At 38.7% G+C, this 21,439-nt stretch overlaps 1 protein-coding gene across 3 annotated transcripts in view; it reads right to left on the bottom strand.

Moving 5' to 3' along the window:
* Positions 1-20,974, bottom strand: part of LOC126282223 (muscle LIM protein Mlp84B-like) — a 48,303-nt gene extending 27,329 nt beyond the window's left edge. Inside the window, exons 1-3 of one of the 3 annotated variants that reach the window (XM_049981783.1) lie at positions 20,640-20,974; positions 6,922-7,064; positions 4,104-4,272 (exon numbers count right to left, since the gene is read on the bottom strand). In XM_049981783.1, the coding sequence (XP_049837740.1) occupies positions 4,104-4,272; positions 6,922-7,036 (284 nt within the window). In that variant the 5' untranslated portion in view covers positions 7,037-7,064; positions 20,640-20,974. The remainder of the gene's footprint in view (positions 1-4,103; positions 4,273-6,921; positions 7,065-20,639) is intronic. The other 2 variants (XM_049981784.1, XM_049981782.1) reach the window with 2 other exon arrangements.
* Between the last annotated feature and the right edge of the window lie 465 nt (positions 20,975-21,439).

The following is a 21,439-nucleotide window of genomic DNA, read 5'->3' as shown; positions in this document are numbered from 1 at the left end:
CTGCAAAAGTATGACCCATTGGTCATAACCTGGAAGTGCCATTAATTTTTGAAATATAGAAACTTAAACAATAGACAGAGCAAAAGATGTATGCTGTCAATGGAAAAACCACATTTATTAAAATGGTTTCAAAAATCAAAAAGTTAATAACATATGACAGCTAAATCATCTATGGAAATGACTGCTAATGCTACTCAACAAAAATCATTATACTGCAAAAAACAAAAATCATTCGCTGGCCTGAATTAGTATGTTGCTGAAACAAATCTTTGGAGGGAAAAGCAATTTAGTATTTTAAAAATAAGACAAAAAAGCAAGATAAAGTGATGAATAAGTGTTGCACGATCTAAGTTGTTCGATGCTTTGCTAAATTAGAGAAAAAATGGAAAAGTGATGTTATAAAGTTTGACAGAAGTAGAGATAAAACAATTGCTCTGGTCCATGCACCAACCAAACAATGCCATAGTGTCCTCACCGATTCTCGAAGGCCGGCTTTTGACTGCAGAAACTGCTATGATGGTAAAGCACCGTCCCTATCTATGTGTAACATGGGATATGTGTGTGTAGGAATTTGCAGACAAGGAAGCTAAACCATGCTTAGCCATTTGTGAACACTAAGGGACAGTATGATGTTAACAGACAGTTCTTCAGCTTATATGATTACTAATGAAATGAAATAATGACACTGAAACATTACTAATAAGCAGTTATTTTTCAGGTATGATTATGTATGAATATTCTGGCATATTGTCTCATATTTTGCTCTGTGTCAGTTTCCTGTGAATGTCAAAGAAGTGAAATATTAGAATGAGAATTATGCAATGGACACAGAGCAATGAAAACAAGGAAAAGTCATCAGTTCATGGTTGCAATCTTCATTCAGATTCAATCATACTGATTCCAAATTTCCATTCCTGCCCAAAGAAATATACACAAATAAAATTTAATGTTAGTCTTGTACTGTACTTCTCAACAGATAAGCATGATTTAGCAGTTTTGGCTATTATCTGTATAGAGGTAAGCTAATATGGGACACTGGTGCTTCAGCACAGGGCTTTTTGCCAGCACAATGAAATAACAAGCTGCCAAATGCACCTTGCTTTATTTGGTCAGTATACATTTATTTCTTTTTATAAATGTAAGGATGGAGTGGACTTATGAATAGCTTGATCAAATTTAACTCAGTTTCAGTTTCTTTTCTTAATTTTATTAATTTCATCATTTTATACAGAATAATACAAATTATTATATTCATCTATAAATATAAATTTATGGAATTAGTGATGAATTCATATTTAATTTGTTAAAACTCAGACGACTGTACTAAAATTTAGGAATAAATGAAGTTAATTCGTTTGGTGGAAATTAGCCTACAAGCAGAGACTACTTTCAGAATGTGACACAAAAACTTAAGAAGTTTCCACATGACTTTGTACAGCACTGCTTATGACAGTGTAAATGCCAAAAATATGAAAATTACACATTCAGTCAATGATTTTAAAATATTTTTTCCTTACATTATTATTCCTATCTAAGAATGATTCTGCCACTGATGAGAGAGGAAATAGGTTCTGGCATATTTGTACTAGATCAAATGTTCCAGAGACATTACAAACTAAGGGAAGCCAACAGATGTGGCCAACTGAACATATTAAAATATGAATCCATCTTAATTTGTAGTGACTTGTAGATGGTTCCTGAAGTTCACAAGAAAGGAACATTTCATTATATTCCACAGTCTCATCCCAAACCAGGAGGTACAGTATACCTACAGGTACAACGACATAGACTGCAGTATTATTTAGGAATGTTGTCACAAAATTGATAATGAAGGAACATTTGATCTGATTGTAGGCTACTGGTTCTAGGGGTCTGTGTTCATTCTTTTGTGTAGTTTCAACTGTGGTGACCCACGGCTCACAGGAACGGTCCGACCTCCATGATGTGGGCACTTGCTTGCCACAGTGCACTTGGGCACTTAGTTTCTGTTCATGAGAAAAAAAAAGACAGTGGAGGGTGTTTGGTCAACTCTGCAAGTGAAAACTGGAGGATACAGTAATGGGAGGGTCTCTTACATGATGGAGGGCCATGCAAAAACTAGTGCTACTTACATTCTGCCCATAAGAGTTGCAAATCAGTTTAAGGAAAGTTAATTCTCTCACAAAGAGTAGATGAATAAATACATTATTTACAAAAATTGGCAAAACTGGAGAATCTAACTGCATATTTTCCAATCACAACCTTAAAATGAGGCATGATGTAGAAAGGACTCCTCTCTTTAAGCACAACAGCAGTACAAATTCACATAAGTGGTTTAAAGTTACTCTTAAGGTCCACTTTTTGTATAAATTACTAACAATACCACAGCAGCTGTAATTTTTGCATGACTCTCCCCAAAATATACACTTAAAAGGAACAAAGGAAAAAAGTTTCTCATAAAAGAGAAAGATAAAATTTTGTACCGCCATTGACTAGTTAATTTTGTTTGTTCTAAGTTGGTTATTACAGATACTTAAGAAGTAAAAATTATAAAGAGATCATAGGTAGCCACATGAAAAATTTAGCCAACTAGTGTTGATGTTCAAAGCCTATAACAATTGATATTGATGCCAGGGTACATTTTTTTTTTCAAGTTGATGCAGTTATGTGGCAACCAGTGTCCTCTTTTCATACACATAATGAAAACAAGTAATAATTCATAAACCATATAAAATGACAATTAGAAAAAATGAGTAAGTTAATGATAAGGAAGCGCCCTCAAATTACTCCATTCTAAAACACATACAATCCCAGAACCCTCTATTTTTGCCTCAAACTGAAAAAGTCATACAAACTCAAATCTTATCCCTTTGCTTTGTAATACAGTATATTCATAGGAAGTCATAAGAGAACTGCAAGAAAACTTCATTTCTGGTGTGAAGTTTAGGTGTTAGGATGCTCCATTTGTTTAATTATTTCTGGAATATTTGAATCCCTGCAATCTATATCTATTTTATGACTGCCCATGGTTTTATTCTTATATTGTTTAATATCTGTGATCTGCAAACTTTGATTTGTTATACAACATGCATTTTGAATATCTCAGTGCAAATTGATGACATAAATCTTCTAAATGTACAACACGGCATAAATCATAGTGCATATAGCATTTTTTTTAAAAAAATGAGTTCATTAATGGCCTACAAAGTAAATTTGTTAGTTTTGTTACTCTTCCACTTTAGAAACATATATACATGTGTCGGTCAACTGTACATAATAAATATCTTGTAACAGTAAACATCTTAATATCATAACTTAAATACAGCACTTTTTAGGTCACTGACCATTGTACTTACACTTTATATATTTTTTTGAAGAACAAAGAGCTCAGTGACATAAATTAAATGTAATACTTCTTATGTTCATCATATATTTGAGTTATTTTTCCTGTGTCAAAAATTGGCTGTGTTTGCTTATTTGATTGCACAAAATGTGGTCTCAATTCACCTGGCATTGTTTACAATATCATGTTAATGGACACAAATCTCTCACAATACATTTGGCTTCATGGGAATATTGAAATAGCTGCATAGAAAAACATATGTAGATGACACACCTTACTTAATGGGGTGATTTATATAGTGCTTCACTTGCAATTAAATCTGATGTGTTTCAGTCACAAGATAATCTGGGAGTAGGAACTAAAAATGGCAAATTGCTAGGAATATTCTGTGTGTGTGTGTGTGTGTGTGTGTGTGTGTGTGAGCGCGCGCACTCGCATGTGTGTGTGTGTGTGTGTGTGTGTGTGTGTGTGTGTGTGTGTAGATGAGTACTTGAAACTTATGACAGAGGCATGTATATTTTGCTGGTCTACAATGTTTCAATAGCTGAACGTAATCAATTTTTTGTATATAGAATAAGAAGCATTACATTTAGACAATCAAGAACTATGTAGCCTTGTGATGTCTCACAGAGCTATTCAACAGATATCTGAATAAGAAGGAAAAAACTGCTTATTCTCAAAAGTACCAGCACTGTTATAATGAATTGGAAAGACAGCCTCACAATTAAATATGTGTGGTATTTATTGCTACATGCACATGCAGAGTAAACGAGAAACTTACTGTTCAGCGTCTTTCTGCAGGTGGTCTCCGGTGTCCATGCTAAGGCAGCCAGCACCACCACCAAATCCATAGCCTTTGGGGCCAAACTTGCGGGCATGGCACACCTTGCAGTAAAGCTCCCCCTCGTGCTCGGAGCAGTTGGTGGAGTCGAGCAGCTTGTTACACATTCCTGTCATGCATCAAGTAAGATGTTAGAACACTGCACCCTTGAACAAAACTAATACAATTACTAATTAACTTCACATGAGTCACAACAGTATTTATTTGTCTTACAGACTTTCCCAAACTTTTTGGTTTCCTTGCTTTCTTCTTCTTATCACATAAATATTTCTGTTTTAGCACCTTGATAACAGCCTAATATATCTAGATTATGTACAAGTGATAGGGATAACATTAATCTGTTACAAAATACTTTTTCTACTATTGGTGGTGTGTGTAAATTTCCGTGACTTCCATGTCCAAAATAAACAGTTTTTTATCAGGTGTGAGAAACAATATTCAAGAAGTAAAAAATCAAGTAGAAAAGATTATCTGATTTCAATATTTTTGGTCACTTGTATGGCAATTACCTAAATAATTATTTTCAAACATGGTGCTCACATTGTCTTATGATCTGTTTTCCTTGAGTTTTCACTCATTTTGATATTAAATTTACTATGTGTTACCTAGACTGAACCAATAACTATTTGAAAGAGTGTGTTTATGACATCTGATATGAGACTATTCTCTGTATTATTAACATTATTGTGAAATCTTATATTAAAAAGAAGACAATACAGGTGGAGGGAAGGAGAGGAATCTTCTCAATATTTGACAGCCAATTTTATGAAGCAAAATGAAATGTAGTTATCACTGCTGTGCAGCAGGGCAAGTTCTTAACTAATAGTGAAGATCAAATTAATTACCATATGTGTTTAATGTGGTTACCATATGTGTTTTATGTGGCCAGAATTAGTGCAGTAAGAGTGGTTGAAACAAATTTCTTTTTCTTTGTGCAATGCAAGACTGTTTTGGAGTGGTACTGGAAGTATGGAAAATTAGCATAATGTTAGAAGAAAGGGAACTCATTCAACAACACATGACACATATGCCCATATTTAGGATTCATTTGAAGTCAGTAGTAGTATTTAAGATACTAACAATCAAATAGCTCACAACTATAAATCGTAAAGGTAAATTCACACTGTAGTCTCACTGTTAGCATATTGCTGCTCACACAGGCACATCGCTGTTTGTGCAGCCTGCTCGTTGAGATCATTTACCATGCAGCTGTTAGTACTGCTAATTCAGTGGATTATGTGCACTGGTGTAAAGTGAAAATTATGTGGTGTGTATCATTTGAGAAGAGTGTATCTCATTCGTTCACCACAAAAATGTAATTACTGGTGTGGGAAATGGAAGTATGGAGCACACCTTTTCAGAGTAGAAAGTGCACACTATAGATATTTCTACAAGTTCTATCAACAGCACTTTTTTCAGGCAGTTAAAGATATTGCAACAAATTTTATGATAAACTGTATGTATTACTGAACCCCAAACACGTTCAGTCTGACACTCTGAATGCATTTTTTGTGGAAGAGTGATTGGTACACACTTTGAGGTAATATTTGTCAGGTTTTATCTATGTCTGGCTCGTGTACTACGTATGTCACAACTAGATTGTTGTTCTGATATTTTACCAAATAAAAATAAGTTTACAAGAATTGTTACACCTATGTACTACCCTATAGGGAAAAATTGTGATGTTCTGTATGCCTTTGCTCAAGACTGCTTTGTGACAACTATTATATTCTTAAATATGTTTGTTTCTGCTAACAGCTATCAAATAATTTATTTCTTATTGTTTGAAATTGCAGATGTGAGTAATACGACTCAGCTTCAGGCGTAAGTCTCAAATGTAAGTTTCCACACAGGCATCAATATAGTCACTAATCCCAGCATCAAGTGAGCATGAACAGTGTCCAAGTCATACAGTACACAAAAAATTGTAAGCCAGATAGAAAGCATGACAGTAACATATTTATTATCATCATATGGTCCAGATCGACAGTTGGATAGCAAATGTTATGTCCTCAAATATGCCTGATAACTTTCTGACTTAATTGTCAGCTATAAAAAGCACAACACTTTTGACTGTACAAGGTTAATCTCCTGTGTTGTTAATATGACAACAACTGTTTGTCTTCTGCTTACAGAATTTTTGAATAGTGCCCACTATCAGCAACAGATATAATACACACAGCCTCACCAGTGTTACTCAAAGAAAGAACTTAACATCTATTTTTACCCATAAAAGTTTCTGTTTTCATACCTACAGACCCATGTTCATTTCACACTTCCAATCGGGTGAATATAGTAATCTTCAAATTTTGATCCAATCACAGTAAATGTCTTCATTCTTAAGAAATGGCTTATTATGACATCCATCACAGCCTAAAGGATTGAGAAATGTTTGCTTTGACATTTAACTCCTGCAATGTTTGCAATTCCCTTTTTACAGGTCATTCTTTCTCACAGTGACAAAAATATTTTTAGATTTTTTTTTACAAAGGAGACTGAAGCTTTGCCACTGTCAGGCACTTGTGCTGACAAAATGCCAGAAAAACTGCGAAACATTGGCTTAAGAATCCAAGTCATAAACCAACAACCAACATGGCAACAAGAGGCCATAAAAGCCCCAATAATTTTGTATTTCTTAGAATGTTTATAAAAGATGACAATGAAAACTTTGGGCCAATAAAGCTGAGAGATGGAAGTGGGAGCCCTTGAACAGGAAACAATGGCGAGTGACTAGCTGAGGCCATTTCACAATACTCACCACACTTGAAGCACATTTTGTGCCATTTCAGCCCACCAGCTACTCTCTCTTCAGCAGCATACACAGATTTGCCACATTTAGGGCACTTTGGGTTCTCAATAGGCTTGAAAGGCATTTTGCTGGCCGGGTATCACTCACGTAACCTGCAACAATTAAAAAAAAAAAAAAAAAACATTTTAATTGAAAGATATTTGCTACAAATAAAGTCAAATAAGTTTAATGTTTTTCTAATTCACATGTTCTCTGCAATGTAGTTGGAAATCTATGAGCAGTCATCAGTTATCAGTTCAGAAGTAAAATATACCATTGGGTGAATGGTTTATCAGCCTAGTCCAATATTATTACATGAGCATTAGCTGCATATACTTCTGCTGATGTGGCAAGTGAATTTGAGTTGTCCAGTAGGAGCTGCCTATTAACACTATACAGTGAAAAAACTAAAATCGAAAACAACTGTCATAAACAGTAAATTTTATGAACTGAATTTTTATGCTTGTCCCAAGAAGATCTCACAACTAATATATTATTATATTGCTGTACCATTCATATTAGTTTAGTGATACCTAATTTCCTTAAATTTACCTATAAATAATTTCCAAAAAATTGCTTGTATAGGCTACAAGTGTGGAATTTTCTTTGTGAAAATTACAGTTCAAATGCACTGTTCTGTGACTAGTACTGGGCACTGGTTTGTGCTACAGTGCCCCAGGCCAATGTAAGGTCCAAGTGACATAAACAACTGCTTGGGGCAAAATTTGTAAACAGGGTCATAAATAATTAACAGTGAAAACTGATTGGGGTTAAAGCATACAGTCATATAAGCAAAATTTTTCCAGTATGCATCAATCTGCAAATAAGTCATTTGTGAGATAACTGTGGATGTGTGGTTATGAGCCATCACTAATTTCGATAGCAAATATTTTACTAGTTAGTAAAAATGTATTTGAAAAGTAACTTTTTTTGATTAAGGTCCCATTTAATGGATTTCAAATTTCACTAAAAGAAGAAGTTTGGATCTAGGCTTTTTCCTAGAAGTTCTTCACATAGCTTATTATCTTATATTACAAAAAGCAATTTTAACTGACAAATTTCCTAATATTTTTGTAAGGTTCTGAATTCTATTGGCTTTACCTACATCTGTAAATGATAGTGAGAGGAATTTTTCAAAACTCAATGTATACATTAAGTTAATACTTTTTTATAGAACAGTTGTGTGGACTGACAACTTTAGCTGCTGAAAGTGATGCCTTCATGTCAGTAGGTTCAGATCCTATTATGAGAAATTTTACTGTGTTAAAGGTTATAAAAATGTCTATATGGTGTCTTTAAGCAAGGGGAAATTTGGATTCATACTGGACTTCATTAACACAACTTTCCCCTTTCATATCAAACAAAAACTTTTGTTTTCCTTTTCAATAGTATTCATATAGTTTTTGACCCTGCTTATCAATTTTTAATTACTTCCATGATAAATTTTCTCATATTTTACTACTTACTGATGAGTTTTCTACACACAAAACTTACACAGTTAAACAGTGTTTTCTCTTTAATACCTCAATATAAATTTAGGTGATATTTTTGTACTTATGTCCCACTTTTACTGATGGAAAGTGAAATAATTTTCAAATCATAAAATTAAATTTTTTTGTTATTAGAGTAAAACAAAGAAATTTTGTTCTTTCATCCTTTTCACTCAGTTTAATCGACATAACATTGTACTGAAACTCGGATAATACAATAGGTCTAGTTCTTTCAGTTTTCACTAAAAGATTTTAAAGACCTCAGGAAACATCTTAAATATAAATGAATTTTCTTCTTTTAATATTCAGCACTGGAATAAGAAACAGAAATTTATTTCTGTTACAGAGGAATGCCTATTTAGTACTTATTTAAAAAGGAAAGGGAAATCGTTTCCACAATCAATGGATTTAGATTTATTTTTAATCGTGTAACCAATGAGAGGCAACTAATTTCTGAAAACAAGGAGGGGGAGGCGGACACAAAATGACATGCCACTTGTGCTTCCTACACAGAGTTAATGAAATGATACAACTCTCTACATAACAGCCTTCTAATTCACATTTATCCTTGGGAATCACAAAATTTCCATCCCCTCGTGATATGCAGCACATAAGCTTGATTTCTGGGAGTGCTATTATGTACATGCATATAAATCTGCTTCGCATTGTTTTATTTTCGAAAAGATGTTATTTAAATAAGCTATTTAAAGAAAAAAGGTAAGAAAACTTACGGGACTAAATAGCGGGAAACATAGTTGTATTTTGGTTCGTACTGTTTGAAATAAGATTTCTTTCGCTGTACATTTAATCATGTTTATCATCACACTCTGTTTAAGACCTCGCAAAGAGGGTGTTACCTAATTTTGTTAGAGGGCATTTTATATTTTTGCTTTTTTATTTGAATTTCTACAGTGAATGCAAGTGACTTTCTAATACAAGTATCAAGTTCATTATATAGCTTTTTGCAGCAAATCTCACGTGAGACGAATTTTTTGGATACCTTGTGAACATTTAAAAGAGAAGAAAAGTATATTTTTGGAACCACCTCTGTAGCCAGTATCAACAAACAAGTATCGGTAAGATAATATTAAACTGCTGTGCTCTGTTAGCACTATTAAACATTTAAAAATTCTTCTTGAAGTATAAGGAAGAAAAGCGCATTGCATAACCTCGAAGTACTGAATTGTCGCTGCTGCTCTGGGAGGAGCGTCAAACAGCCTATCCTTCGACATTTCTATTTGAGAAGTACATATACTGTAAGTACCGTACCGGACGGCAGATTTAACTTGTGGCAAAAAGAACATTCTCTGTACTATCTCTGGTAAAAATTTTTCTTGAAGTATAAGGAAGAAAAGCGCATTATATAACCTCGAAGTACTGAATTGTCGCTGCTGCTCTGGGAGGAACGTCAAACAGCCTAGCCTTCGACATTTCTATTTGAGAAGTACAGATACTGTAAGTACCGTACCGGACGGCAGATTTAACTTGTGGCAAAAAGAACATTCTCTGTACTATCTCTGGTAACACAAATAATAATAATTTTCTGAAAATCTGATTCACCTACCAGCCACCGAAACAACAATGCCATAATTACACCCTCTTGGGCTATCTTTCAAATATCCCGTTGGCGTTGACGTCACAAAATAAACGAATGTTTATAATAAAAGGTGGCCTTAGTGTTATTAGGTGCTTTGGTTTTGTTGCTAGAAGCTTTTATGGTTTTTATTGCAGCAGAATAAGGTAAGCGTGTACCCAACAAAACATGCACTTAATAGTTGCCGAGCCAAACGTTGTTCGTCCATAAATAGCCAAGTAAATAGATACTAGTGTACGCGTTACACTGTTTGTGCTTGCCCTTGCTTACGCTGAGGATATAGGTTTCTATTATATCCTGATTAATGGCATTGCTACTCACATAAGTATTACTGAAATAATTGTTTAAATAATAAAACGTATTCCTGACTCCATCAATGTGGTGGGAGTGAACTCCAAGGAGATTGGAATAGGTTTCCTGTACAGCCTCGAGCTTACGTGTATTTAACACACGAACAGAGATTTGTCAACATCGTGGAAGTAGCATATTGCATATGACAAGACAGCAGTAAATAAGTGGAAGAACCTTTCTTTCATTGCAAAATTTTGAAAACAATGCCACTGGAGTGTAAAAATGTAGGTCATGGCTGATCAGAGCCAGTGCGAAATCGAAAAAATACATCGTATTGTTGTGTTGAAATAAACAATTACATATTCATTAGAGAGTGGTATTTGATATATTAGCATATTCTAAACACAGTCTAGTACTAAATTACTAAAAAACAAAAATTAATTTTTTCTTCTCGAAGAAATGCTAGTACTGCGATAAACATGAGCAACTAAAATGAGTACGGTACAAGTGTGTTTTGCAGAAATTGTCTTATTAAATATAGAAAGTAAACAAAGGTAATGGCACAAGCACAGCTGCCGACACAACCTTCGTTTGTTTTGCCAACTCTCAAGCAAATTACCACCTTTCAACTTAATCCAGGCCTCGGGCTGCACTGGATGTGTTTCTTATCGCAACCAAATCAACTGATTTCAGCCAAAGGCCGGTTGTATCATACTCAGTTTGGCGATTTATCGATAAATTATCTTTCTTTTTTACTTTATTCAAGTCGATGCTGCCACCCACTGAGAACACGCAGAAACGTAAACAAGTGTTGCGTAGTAAGCACAGGGTGTGAAGTGTATGCTAGAATGGGGTATAGCGGGTTAAGTTTATTTATAACATAGATGCTACGTAAAGACTGCGAAGGTGAAAACAATGAAATTTAGAATTTTTTTTGTTAAGTACATTACATAATATGTGCAGTGAACATTATTCTTTTTTTCCCTTTTCCATGCGATATTACAGTGTCATGACAGCTCGATCAGTGGATGGAGGGAATTTTTTCTTCTTCTTGTAAAGCTTTGTTACAGTGTACCATTACAGCACGATTCTTCGGACGCTGAGAAACCATTTGGTCGCAAGGACACGTTGGAACGCGAGATGGCCAGCTGGAAACTTGAAACTGAGCTTCAGAGTTACGCAAGCGATGGCCACGGGCCAGGCTGGCCCTCCCCCCACCACTGTTCTCAGGCTGTTCCCCACCCATCGGCGCGGTCCAAATTTGGCGCGCCGCAGGTAAGGTTACAACGCTTTCCACGATATTGTGCGAGACGGCCAAGCGACCCATATAAATAGGCCGACCAAGTGGGCGTGGTCCTTCATTGAGACGTTCACGCAAGCACATTTTTCCAAACAGATTGCGCTAGTTTATTTTTGTAGAACTGTTAAGAACTGTTAGTTGCGGTGACGACTTTTTTTATTTTGCATGTCTAGAAAAGATCCAAAATCATTCATCATTAATACCAGCTCAGCAATCAAAGGCAAATTTTTTCGCCATCTCTTTTTTATGTTGCCGTATGTCGACATCCCGTATCTGCTCTTGGGTTTATTGATCTACGCTTGTTTTTTCTAAATCGTATTGAGTTTACAATTGTTTCGATCACTTCTCGTTTCCATAACTAGAATATTAGCATAATACACTATTAATTCCTGGTGTAAGATTTTCTCCGAGAAGCTGAGAGGAATTCCAGCCATAATTTCTAAATCTCGCAGAGAAGTCATTTAGCCTGTAGTTAGAGCTAATTTTTAATTACTCGTAATACAATTTGTATTGAACACTGTATAAAACTTCGTGTAATGTTCCATTCATGGCGAACCTCATTTTCCTATTTTCGTTTGAGACAAATGGGTAGAAACTGCGTTGTCGTAAGAAATTGTGGTATAAAACTCACAAGGCATTGTCAACTTGGTTACCGTCATAAATGTTTAAGAAACGTCTTGACTAAGAGCGCTATTGTCGAAGGTATTCGACATCAGCAGGTATCCTATTGTTCTTTCATCGCTCAGTAACAGTGTGGTAAATTTACCTTTAACAAGTGCTGAAATGCTTCAAGTGGATAGCTACATTTCTTTGATGATTAAATAACATGTGAAAATTTCAAGACACGCTGTGGCTTGGACAGCGTTTCCAACTGCATGGTCGTAAGTTCAGAGAATGTACCTCCAACACACAATAAATCACGGTTTCAGAACAAAAATTGAGGCTGAAGGTTCCATTAAATTTAAGTTACTAACCGCAGATTACGCAACTGGAACCAGCTGGAGGACGGTCGCAAGTATTAACAACTCTCTCAAATTCATTAAGTTGCAGCAGCACATGTGCGTTATTAAATGGCGTGATGCATTTATTTTTAAAGTATACGACACCGCGTGTCGTCCACGGTTGTGTTGGGACAGTGTCCGGTTTGGATGCCCGGTTAGTGCTAAAATTTTTGTGGCTCTAGAAATGTTTTGTTGTCTTTTGGGATTTTAGGGCGAAGTAAATTCTTCATAACTGTGCTTCTCAGATCGGAAGAAGGCTCTCTTCTATAGGAGATGTGTTAGTGAAGCTCTGACTTCGATTTGACGGGTGATTTAGTTTTGTTGACGCTGTCTCCTATGAACACGTACAGGTAGCGTAAATCTTTACGAGGTAAGGGAATCTGTATTTATCGGAGAACCTCATGTTTTTATCTAACAACCATAAAGACGAGCAAAAGGAAATTCTTCTCGCTGAGAGGGAAGTATGCACACTTCACGTAAAACCCGAAGAATAATTCAGGGTTGACAAACTTCACGCGATAGTCGACGGCGGTATTTTGTCATTTGTAGGGTTGAAGCATGGAACACACAGTGATTGATTACTCGACTGTTTCGAATCAACGCACCTCAGTTATAAAATACTGCATGCTTCAGTCGTCAAGACTAACATGTAGTATTCCTAGCATTCTAGCGCAGTCTAGCAACGTGATCCCTCTCACCTTTATAACTGCAAACTGCACAAATAACAGCGAGGTGGCCGTAGTGGTTGGCCCCCTAAATCTGCATTTATGAGCAGTGGGCTCCACAACTGCTTCCGACGACTTATGATTTAGGTTTTTCGTATTTGTCTATAATAGATTAAGGTGACCGGGCGTTAAATCCTAATTTTCTTTCCCGTTTTCGATCATAGACAATCGCCAGACCATGTCATCGCGTCGCACTGCGGTAGTGCATTAATTATTTAAAAAGCAGATTTATTTAACATTTCGTTTACGTTTCCTATTGGCCGTGGAGGTATTTCGTGTAAAGGCTGAAACAAGTTAATCTAAAGAGCACTAGGCAGTTTTCCGCCGAGCACCGTCATCTCTAGATATTTCATTTTTAAAAATTTTGGCAACTGGTACTTTTTTCCCCAGCGGCGGTACTAGTATCTCAGTATTACCTATTTCATGTAGAAAATTCCGTAGGTTTCTGTTTTTATTACCTATTTCATATAGAACATTCCGTAGGTTCCTGTCGAAGCCCACAACACAATTGTAAACACTTTATTTTATGGGAAACTCTTCATTTATTGCTACAAAACACCAACTGCCGTGTATGGCGACAGAAATGTTTCACACATACAGCACAACATTAAAAAGCTTTCTTGACATGTTGCAGTAAATATGACCACCTCCCCTTCTGTCAACCCCCCCCCCCCCCCCGCCCACCCTCCTCCTTGGCCATTCCTCCGAGAGGGCGTTTTATAGCCATCACAACCGTCATTCTATGAGCTCATCTGTATTCTGTCACGTTACGACAAATCTCGACATAATTTTCAAGTTATAATACATTATAGGTTAGAGAGACGTTACTGTACCCTTTTAATATGGAGTGTTGTAGAATATACTGATCTTTTTACGCTTCCACACTTCAAATAGGGCAGACGATGCGTAGTGCCATGACGTTGATTTGTAAGCTTTAATGACGTTCCTTGCGAGGTGGCGCGGAGTAAACTTCGAAAGCAGTTATTTCATGTTCGTGACTCTGCCTTTTGAATTATTTATTTGCATCTTGTCAGCTTTCCTCGTCTAAATGAAACGTTACACTACATCTCCGTTAAAATTAAAGGCTGAATCATCTGTTAAAAAAGTTTTGCTTTATAAAACGATACCCATCTGTTTAGGCCGTCAGGAATTCTGTAACTTGTCTGGCTCTGAAATTAGTAAATTATTGACTTTAGATCGCTGAAGGACAATCTTACAGTTAAGGTTCTACGATGGTACAAAATGAATTTCAACATGAAATAAGCGAATGCTGTTATTAACTTAAATTTTCAGACATCGATATCTTTTCTTTCCAAACTAACGATCACAGCAAATGTTTTTACATTAATTTCCCATGTTTTGACTGCAATTTATCGCCAAAATATTATGTGTTTTAAGACTCTTTATGACACTAGCCATTGAGACGACCTTCGGATCTGACTTCCGGGCACTAATTAAGTCCAGTTATGTGCACGTAATGAAATGAAGTTAAAAAAGAAAAAGAGTGAGAGAAGTGTGGCTTATTCGGGTATCGTTAGTTTTATGCAGATTTTTTTATAACCTTCTTCCCTTAGATTTCACCTCAATTGATTCGATTGATGAAAATTCACAAACAACATCATCTGTTAAGCAAAGCGCTAAGGGTGTCCAACTTTCAATCATTTCACTCCCGTCTTTTTCAGTCTCTCGCACCATGTACAGAATACTGTATATTTAACGGACCGAGTCACTAGAACATTCTGACATTAAAAGTTGGTTTTCACATTGATTGCAAAAACCCGCTAAATTTCCACCTGGCCGCATTTATAATGTGTTAATGGTGGTATGTCTTACATTCGGTAAATAGAAATATATTGCAAATACAAGGTGGGCAAAAGTGAACGTGACACATAACGTATTTCGTGCTCTGTACGATAGGCAACCCATTTTACGTCATCCGTCCCGTGTGCAGATGAAGTAACTTGGGTTGCCTATCTTAAGGTATGGTAAGGCAACGTTCCAAATTCTGGCCCGTCTCGTCACCACATCGATCTCCCGGTCGCTGTCGTGTTTCTTGACGCTGTAACCGCTGCTAATCGGTCGAGCAGCTCCTCAGGTGGCCTCATGAGGCTGAATGCATCCTGAACCAGTCCTCCCACGAAGGAAAAATCTCTGACCATACCATAGTCCCCTGCATGGCTGTCAACCACGCTGCCTACTCAGTTACGAAAGCGGACCCTGTCTTAAGGTGCATGAAATATTTTCTGGACCAGTCTATTTTGGGCACCCTATAAATTAGAGGATGAAAGTTCCAAGTAGGAACTGTGACACATGAATTATACGCCTGGGTGTTTTGATACGAAAGAATGTGATGTGCAACCAGGTACTAAAACTGGCTGTAGCAAGAGCTAAAAGAGGAGTTTCTTTTGTAGGAAAACTTTGGAAAACACACCACATCGACAGAGATTCTCGTGGTATCTGTTAGAAGGAGGAAGGGAGGTTACAGCTTGATGTGCAGTCGACGGTGAGGTCATTAGAGACGGGCCACTAGCTCGATTATGGTAGGGACAGGAGAAAAGAAGGAGCGGATGTGGGTGGAAAGTGCGGGTGCAGAAAGCGTCCGGCTGCAATGACGAGGAAAGCACGGAAACACAAGTTTACCCCGACCGGACCATGCTGTGGACCTAGTTGCTCCCACATACGGGTTCAGTGTGTGCTCAACGACAAGGAGGGGTGGGCAGTTGCCCCCTCTTTCCCTCGAAGGAAAAAAAAAAATTCGCTAGAAAAAGCTTCGTCCTGCTACATCACATGGACAGACATATGAAATCAGTATCTGTTTGAAGAACGCCAAATTTGTGATAGATTCCGATGAGCAGCAAGTGGACATGGCGACTTTTGTCAAGAAATTTCAAAATTATTTCGCCGTTCGCAGCTATTATCCTTCTGACTGAAAATGAGTTCTAAAAGGTTACAGTAACATTATACTTCCAATTCGCAATGTTTTCCCTCGTGTTACCAGCGATTGCACAAAACCTACTAAAAGATGGAAATGGAAAGTATTCACGTGTACGTGATAGTTCGGTGCCTGACGGCAAAATAATATATTCAAATATCATACAAACTCCACCTCCCATTAAGTACGTTGTAGGTACATGGTGGGTAAAGTAAACCTGGCCCAGAAAATATTTTATTTACTTTACGGTAGGCAACACAACTTACCTCTTCAGCTCCCAGGGTGGATGATGTAATCTGGATGTACTCAAGGTATATAAAATATTTTCCGGTCCAGGTGTACTATGCCTCCCGCTCCCCAGTGCTAAGACCCTGGGTACGCTCTTAATTCGTTATCTTAACTTCTTCGCTGTTTCACTCTCTTAGTATTTAATGATCTGATCGAATAAGCTGAGGAACGTGATGGATATATTGCAAAAGTGCTCAGGGACCCGCAATGGGAATATCTAGAAGTAAAACGACGCTCACTTCGCGAAGCCTAGTTGTGTAAATTTAGAAAAGAGGTTTACGGTGGCATATCGTCATTTTCGGATGATGCTGCGTACTCGGGCTGAAGAGGACCGAGCGATGCGTAGGGGGCTGGAAGCAACGAATAAAGATACAGGGTGCTTTCCGCTATTCATTACATAGACGGTTGTTGATATACTTGTAGACGCTAGTAAGAACTTACACGAGGACCTGATTTTTGCAATCATTATTGTGTACATTGTGACGTTTTTTCTTTGCGAGCCAAGTCTCGCTGAGTGCTGTAGTCAAGGCTTTGACTCATATTCGCTTACAGCTGTTGTTCACTAGGCACGATCTTTTTTACGTGATAAATTCTGCGAGCTACATTTATCCCGAGTTGCACCACTAGATAATCACGACCGACTCTTCCCTTGCCAAGTACTGGACTTCTTCACTTTTTATTTGAGATAATTGCCGCGCTCTTGTCACAAACGACGTAACATTACTGGTAAAGTAGTTTCATCATCTCATGATTACCACTACGTGAAACGATGTCACGCCATAACAGATTTCCGCCCTTGTTTAAACTTACCGAAATTCATCTCTGATGATTTAGGGGTGATACTCTCTTCAAATGCAAATTTGAAAGTCGTTTTATCTTGGATTCAAGGAGCAAGAGGACTAGCAGTAATAGGCAGCTGAGACATTCAATTATTCCTCAAGTCACGGTTGCCGATGAATATTTCGCACCAGGCAGAATCATCTTTAATTGCAATATATTTTAATTATTAATGAACAGTAATATAACCTTTTTGAGTACGAATATCAGCAGATCACAGCGATCTCTTTTAACTATGCGGAATAAGAGCAAAAATATTCAGTTTAATACATAGCCAGGCAGCAGAAACAATGAGATGTAACGTCTTTGTTTTTCCACGACTTGGTAGATAACCGCAACCGAAATCGTAAATAGGACACTGTTTCTTATTGCCCGACGTGTCTGTACTTTCTCTTGCTTCCTCACGTAGGTGTTCTTACTTTACACCTATGATGCAACGTACATTTCGTTCCCAGAATTTCCATCCGACTCATAAATATTTTACATTTAGAAGTTGCTTACGAAAGTGTTTAGTGTGTGTAGTTATATTCGACGTGGCATTGTCATTTTACCGCAACGTGCTCAGTAAATTACACATTACCATCTCCTACCCAGTCCTCTAAGTGCACTGCATTCTGTACGTCGTGTACTACCAGCTGGCTAGCTGTTACCGAGTTTCAGCAATGCTCCCAGTGTAAGGGTTTCGGTTATGTGACACGGGTGCTCGAGGTTAGGCAACACTGCGCTACAGATGCAGCGTGTCCTGGGGTCCTCTCCGTGAAAATTCTACGTTGTAAAAAGAAATTTCCATTTCCATTCGTAATAACAATCCGCTTTGCTGTAGCAGTGCAGCAAGTCTTCAAAGATAAATATTGACACTACCTCGTCAGTGTTAGAACTAACTAATAATGCACTTCCACGTAGTTATGTTCCCATTGAATAACAAATTACTGATGGACGCGTTCACAAGATTCTTCACAAATCGAAACAAATCCAGTAGTTACTATTATTGGCTACCCTGCATTTGCTGAGGTGTTGCTAAATCTTTATTAAAATAAAATGTGAAAGTTATTACAGGTTATCGGTAGACTTTAACCGAAAAGAAGTATAATGTTGAATCTGCGGTCTACCTCTGCCGCAAATTAGTCGCAATCGAAGTTAGTATTTTCGAGGCTGAGATTGCTGTTCACTATTACGGAGCTTTACTAATCGGTTTCCAGAAAATAAACTGCTCTAGTTATACTTCTGGCGGGGCTGTTGTTTCAGAAGCAATATTCTGTGTTAAGTTTCTGTCAAAATTGAGGACAGTAGATATGGAATGTTAGTTGGTAATGGGTAGAGATGGGTAAAGATATCTGCACTGGCTTAGAGAAGGAGATGAATAGGTATTCATGTGAACTGGTATAAGGAAACCATGGCAAGCCTGGATCATGGTGGTCAGAGGGGAATTTGGACTCCGCTCCCCTGAAAGCTTGTGTTGTCTAAACACTGCACTACCTTTATCGGTTAATGTTATTCCCTTCGTGAAGTGTCCAGTGTTTTGCGAATATAAGAGCGATGTCTTCAGATAGCTAGGGTATGCCATCGTGAAGTCTAGTAGAGCAAAGAAACAGGTGAGACATGGTGAACGTTTCCCCAGACGGCACATTTGCTCTATACTGAATAAAATTTTGGAAGGAAGGAAGTTGCACAAATGGAAGTGCGAGAGAGAGAGAAACTGGTATTTTAGAGGGAGAGGAAGTGTAATAGACGAAAAATATTGCAACCACGAAATGCCAGATCGAACCGATCTTGCCCTGTAGATTCGTAGTAGAAAGTGTTGAATATGGAATAGGCAATTTTTATGTGTGATTGTTCGGATGGACTTAATCCCAACACTGCCACCCTGCAAACAGACCCGGTTCGCAAGGTGCTCGAAGAAACGACCGTGGAGAACCCTCTAGATCACTGTATGTGGTGGCTATTTCTTTCTGTGATGCTGTGAAAGGAGAGGAGACTTCACGACTTCTCTACGGATAAATTTGGCATCGAGAAACAAAAACGAGAGGAAGAACTGTTTATGGAAAGACCATAGGCTGCACTCTGCGTAAACACTATGTTAGAAACTCTTCTGAATATTTCCCTTACAAAATTTATTTTTACCTTTCGCTCTTTTGTTGCGATTGCTAATGGTGTATTATTCTGTTTCACTTTATAACTTCAGACTTCCATCCAGAGTCAGCTCTGTAACAATTTTGCATTTGTGCTGTCTTACGCGAAGGCTCAAGTAAGTAGAGAACCTAACACTTAAAAATAGCTAGAAGGCCCTCTCTTTGCAGCACATCCCAACCGGCGTGTGTGTCTACCGTTTCCTCTTACTCAAAAATAACTTAAGTGACGTTCGCTGCACCAGTAATTCTGGACTACGTATTCAGCTATTCTGAAAATGACAAGATTTCATCGAACTATACAGAATTACCCCGTACATCTTCTGGAAAATGCACTGAGAAAATTTAAGTATTCCGTTTTTGTTAACATCAGTCTGACTGCAAATGAAGAACGTTATTCAAGGGTGACGACATCTGAAAAGCAGGAGCTGTGTGCATGGAATGATTACGGAAGTTAGGCCAACCCCACGGTAGAGGAAGATCTAAGAATCTTTTTGGCAAGAAAGAGAGTTGGTGGTGCTTTTTTTTGCGAGATTTGGGTAGAGTGTCAGGGAGAGGGGAAAAGAGGGGAGAGGGGGGGAGGGGAAGTTCGAACGCTATCCAGTTCTAGGCGGCCAATGGGAGGAGCGGACGAAACGAGCATACTATTCGTGGAACACAGACTGGTAACAGCTGTGACGTTGCTGCGTATATAGAGTCACTCGTCTCCCCACACCGCTACTCCTCCCTCGCTGCCCACAAGCGAGACACACAAAAAGCATCGATGTCCTCCACACACCCCACAGTGCAGTGTCTAAAAAAAAACCGGCAATATTAAAAAATGATTTCGCCGTCACCACTGTTGCCGCTCGTCGAATTAGAGGTGCTGATTTCCATTCTCATCCAAAAAATAAAAGGAACAGACGAGACACTGGTGTGCCGCGGACGCTGCGTAGCCGAGGGCGGTCGGAGCACCAGGGCAGTCCTCGCGGTCGGTGTCGGATTCACGAGAAAGCGGCAACTCCTGCGAAGGGCGCCGGCGTCGCGGCGGCCGGAGTCTGCAGTCGGCTACGTCTAGCGCGCCGCGGCTGGTGGCTGGTTAGTAGGGCGCCGGAGCGCACGTACCTGTTCGGCTTTCGTTGGTAGGCGAGGCCGGAAACTAGCGAGGGGGCTGCTTTCCAGTCACTGGACTACCGCGCGTATTCGAATGGAGGCGGCGGGCGCGCGGCCGGCCTAGTCTTTCCCCGGTTGCACACGGCACCACGGCGGCGGCGGTGGCGGTGGGGCGCGCCCCCGGCCGCCAGGAATAGACGACTCGGCCGCCGCCGCCGCCGCCTCCGCCTCCGCGCGCACCACGCCGGGACGCCGCCGCCGACGCCTTCGCTGACGCTGGTATTTTGGAGGGCGAGAGCGACGGCGGTGCAGGTGCGGCTGCTGCACCGGCACGCCCAAATGCAGCTCATTTGTCGGCCGCCACGCTTATAGAACATATTCTCATCTCTGACACTCTCCGCCTTTGTGACTCAGGAACTTCGACCGTGCAGCGGAATGGCCCTGTGACAAATCCCTCTCTTTCTGCGTCTCCTTCTCTCTGCCTCTTTCTGTTTCGCTGCGGTGAAGATGCTCTGAAATAGTCTTGCTAGCATACTGTACCTGATTTTTACGCTATTACACTCTCTGGCCTAAAATATTCCGGCACTCTGTACATGCTAGGAATTAACCAATAGATGTCACGAGAGACTGACCCGCCAGTATAAAATTAAGCAGACAGTATTGTGTTGCCAGTACAGAAGCAGTAACAGCGAAATGAGTCAGTCAGGATAGCTCAGTGACTTCGAACGTGGACTAGTCACTGGATGTCACAAGAGTAACAGATCCATAAGGGACAAATCAATCCCTCTATAGCTACCTAAGTTGACTGTTTG

Source organism: Schistocerca gregaria, chromosome 7 (assembly GCF_023897955.1).
Source record: "Schistocerca gregaria isolate iqSchGreg1 chromosome 7, iqSchGreg1.2, whole genome shotgun sequence".
Lineage (NCBI taxonomy): Eukaryota > Metazoa > Arthropoda > Insecta > Orthoptera > Acrididae > Schistocerca > Schistocerca gregaria.
This window is presented reverse-complemented; position numbering and strand designations above follow the sequence as displayed.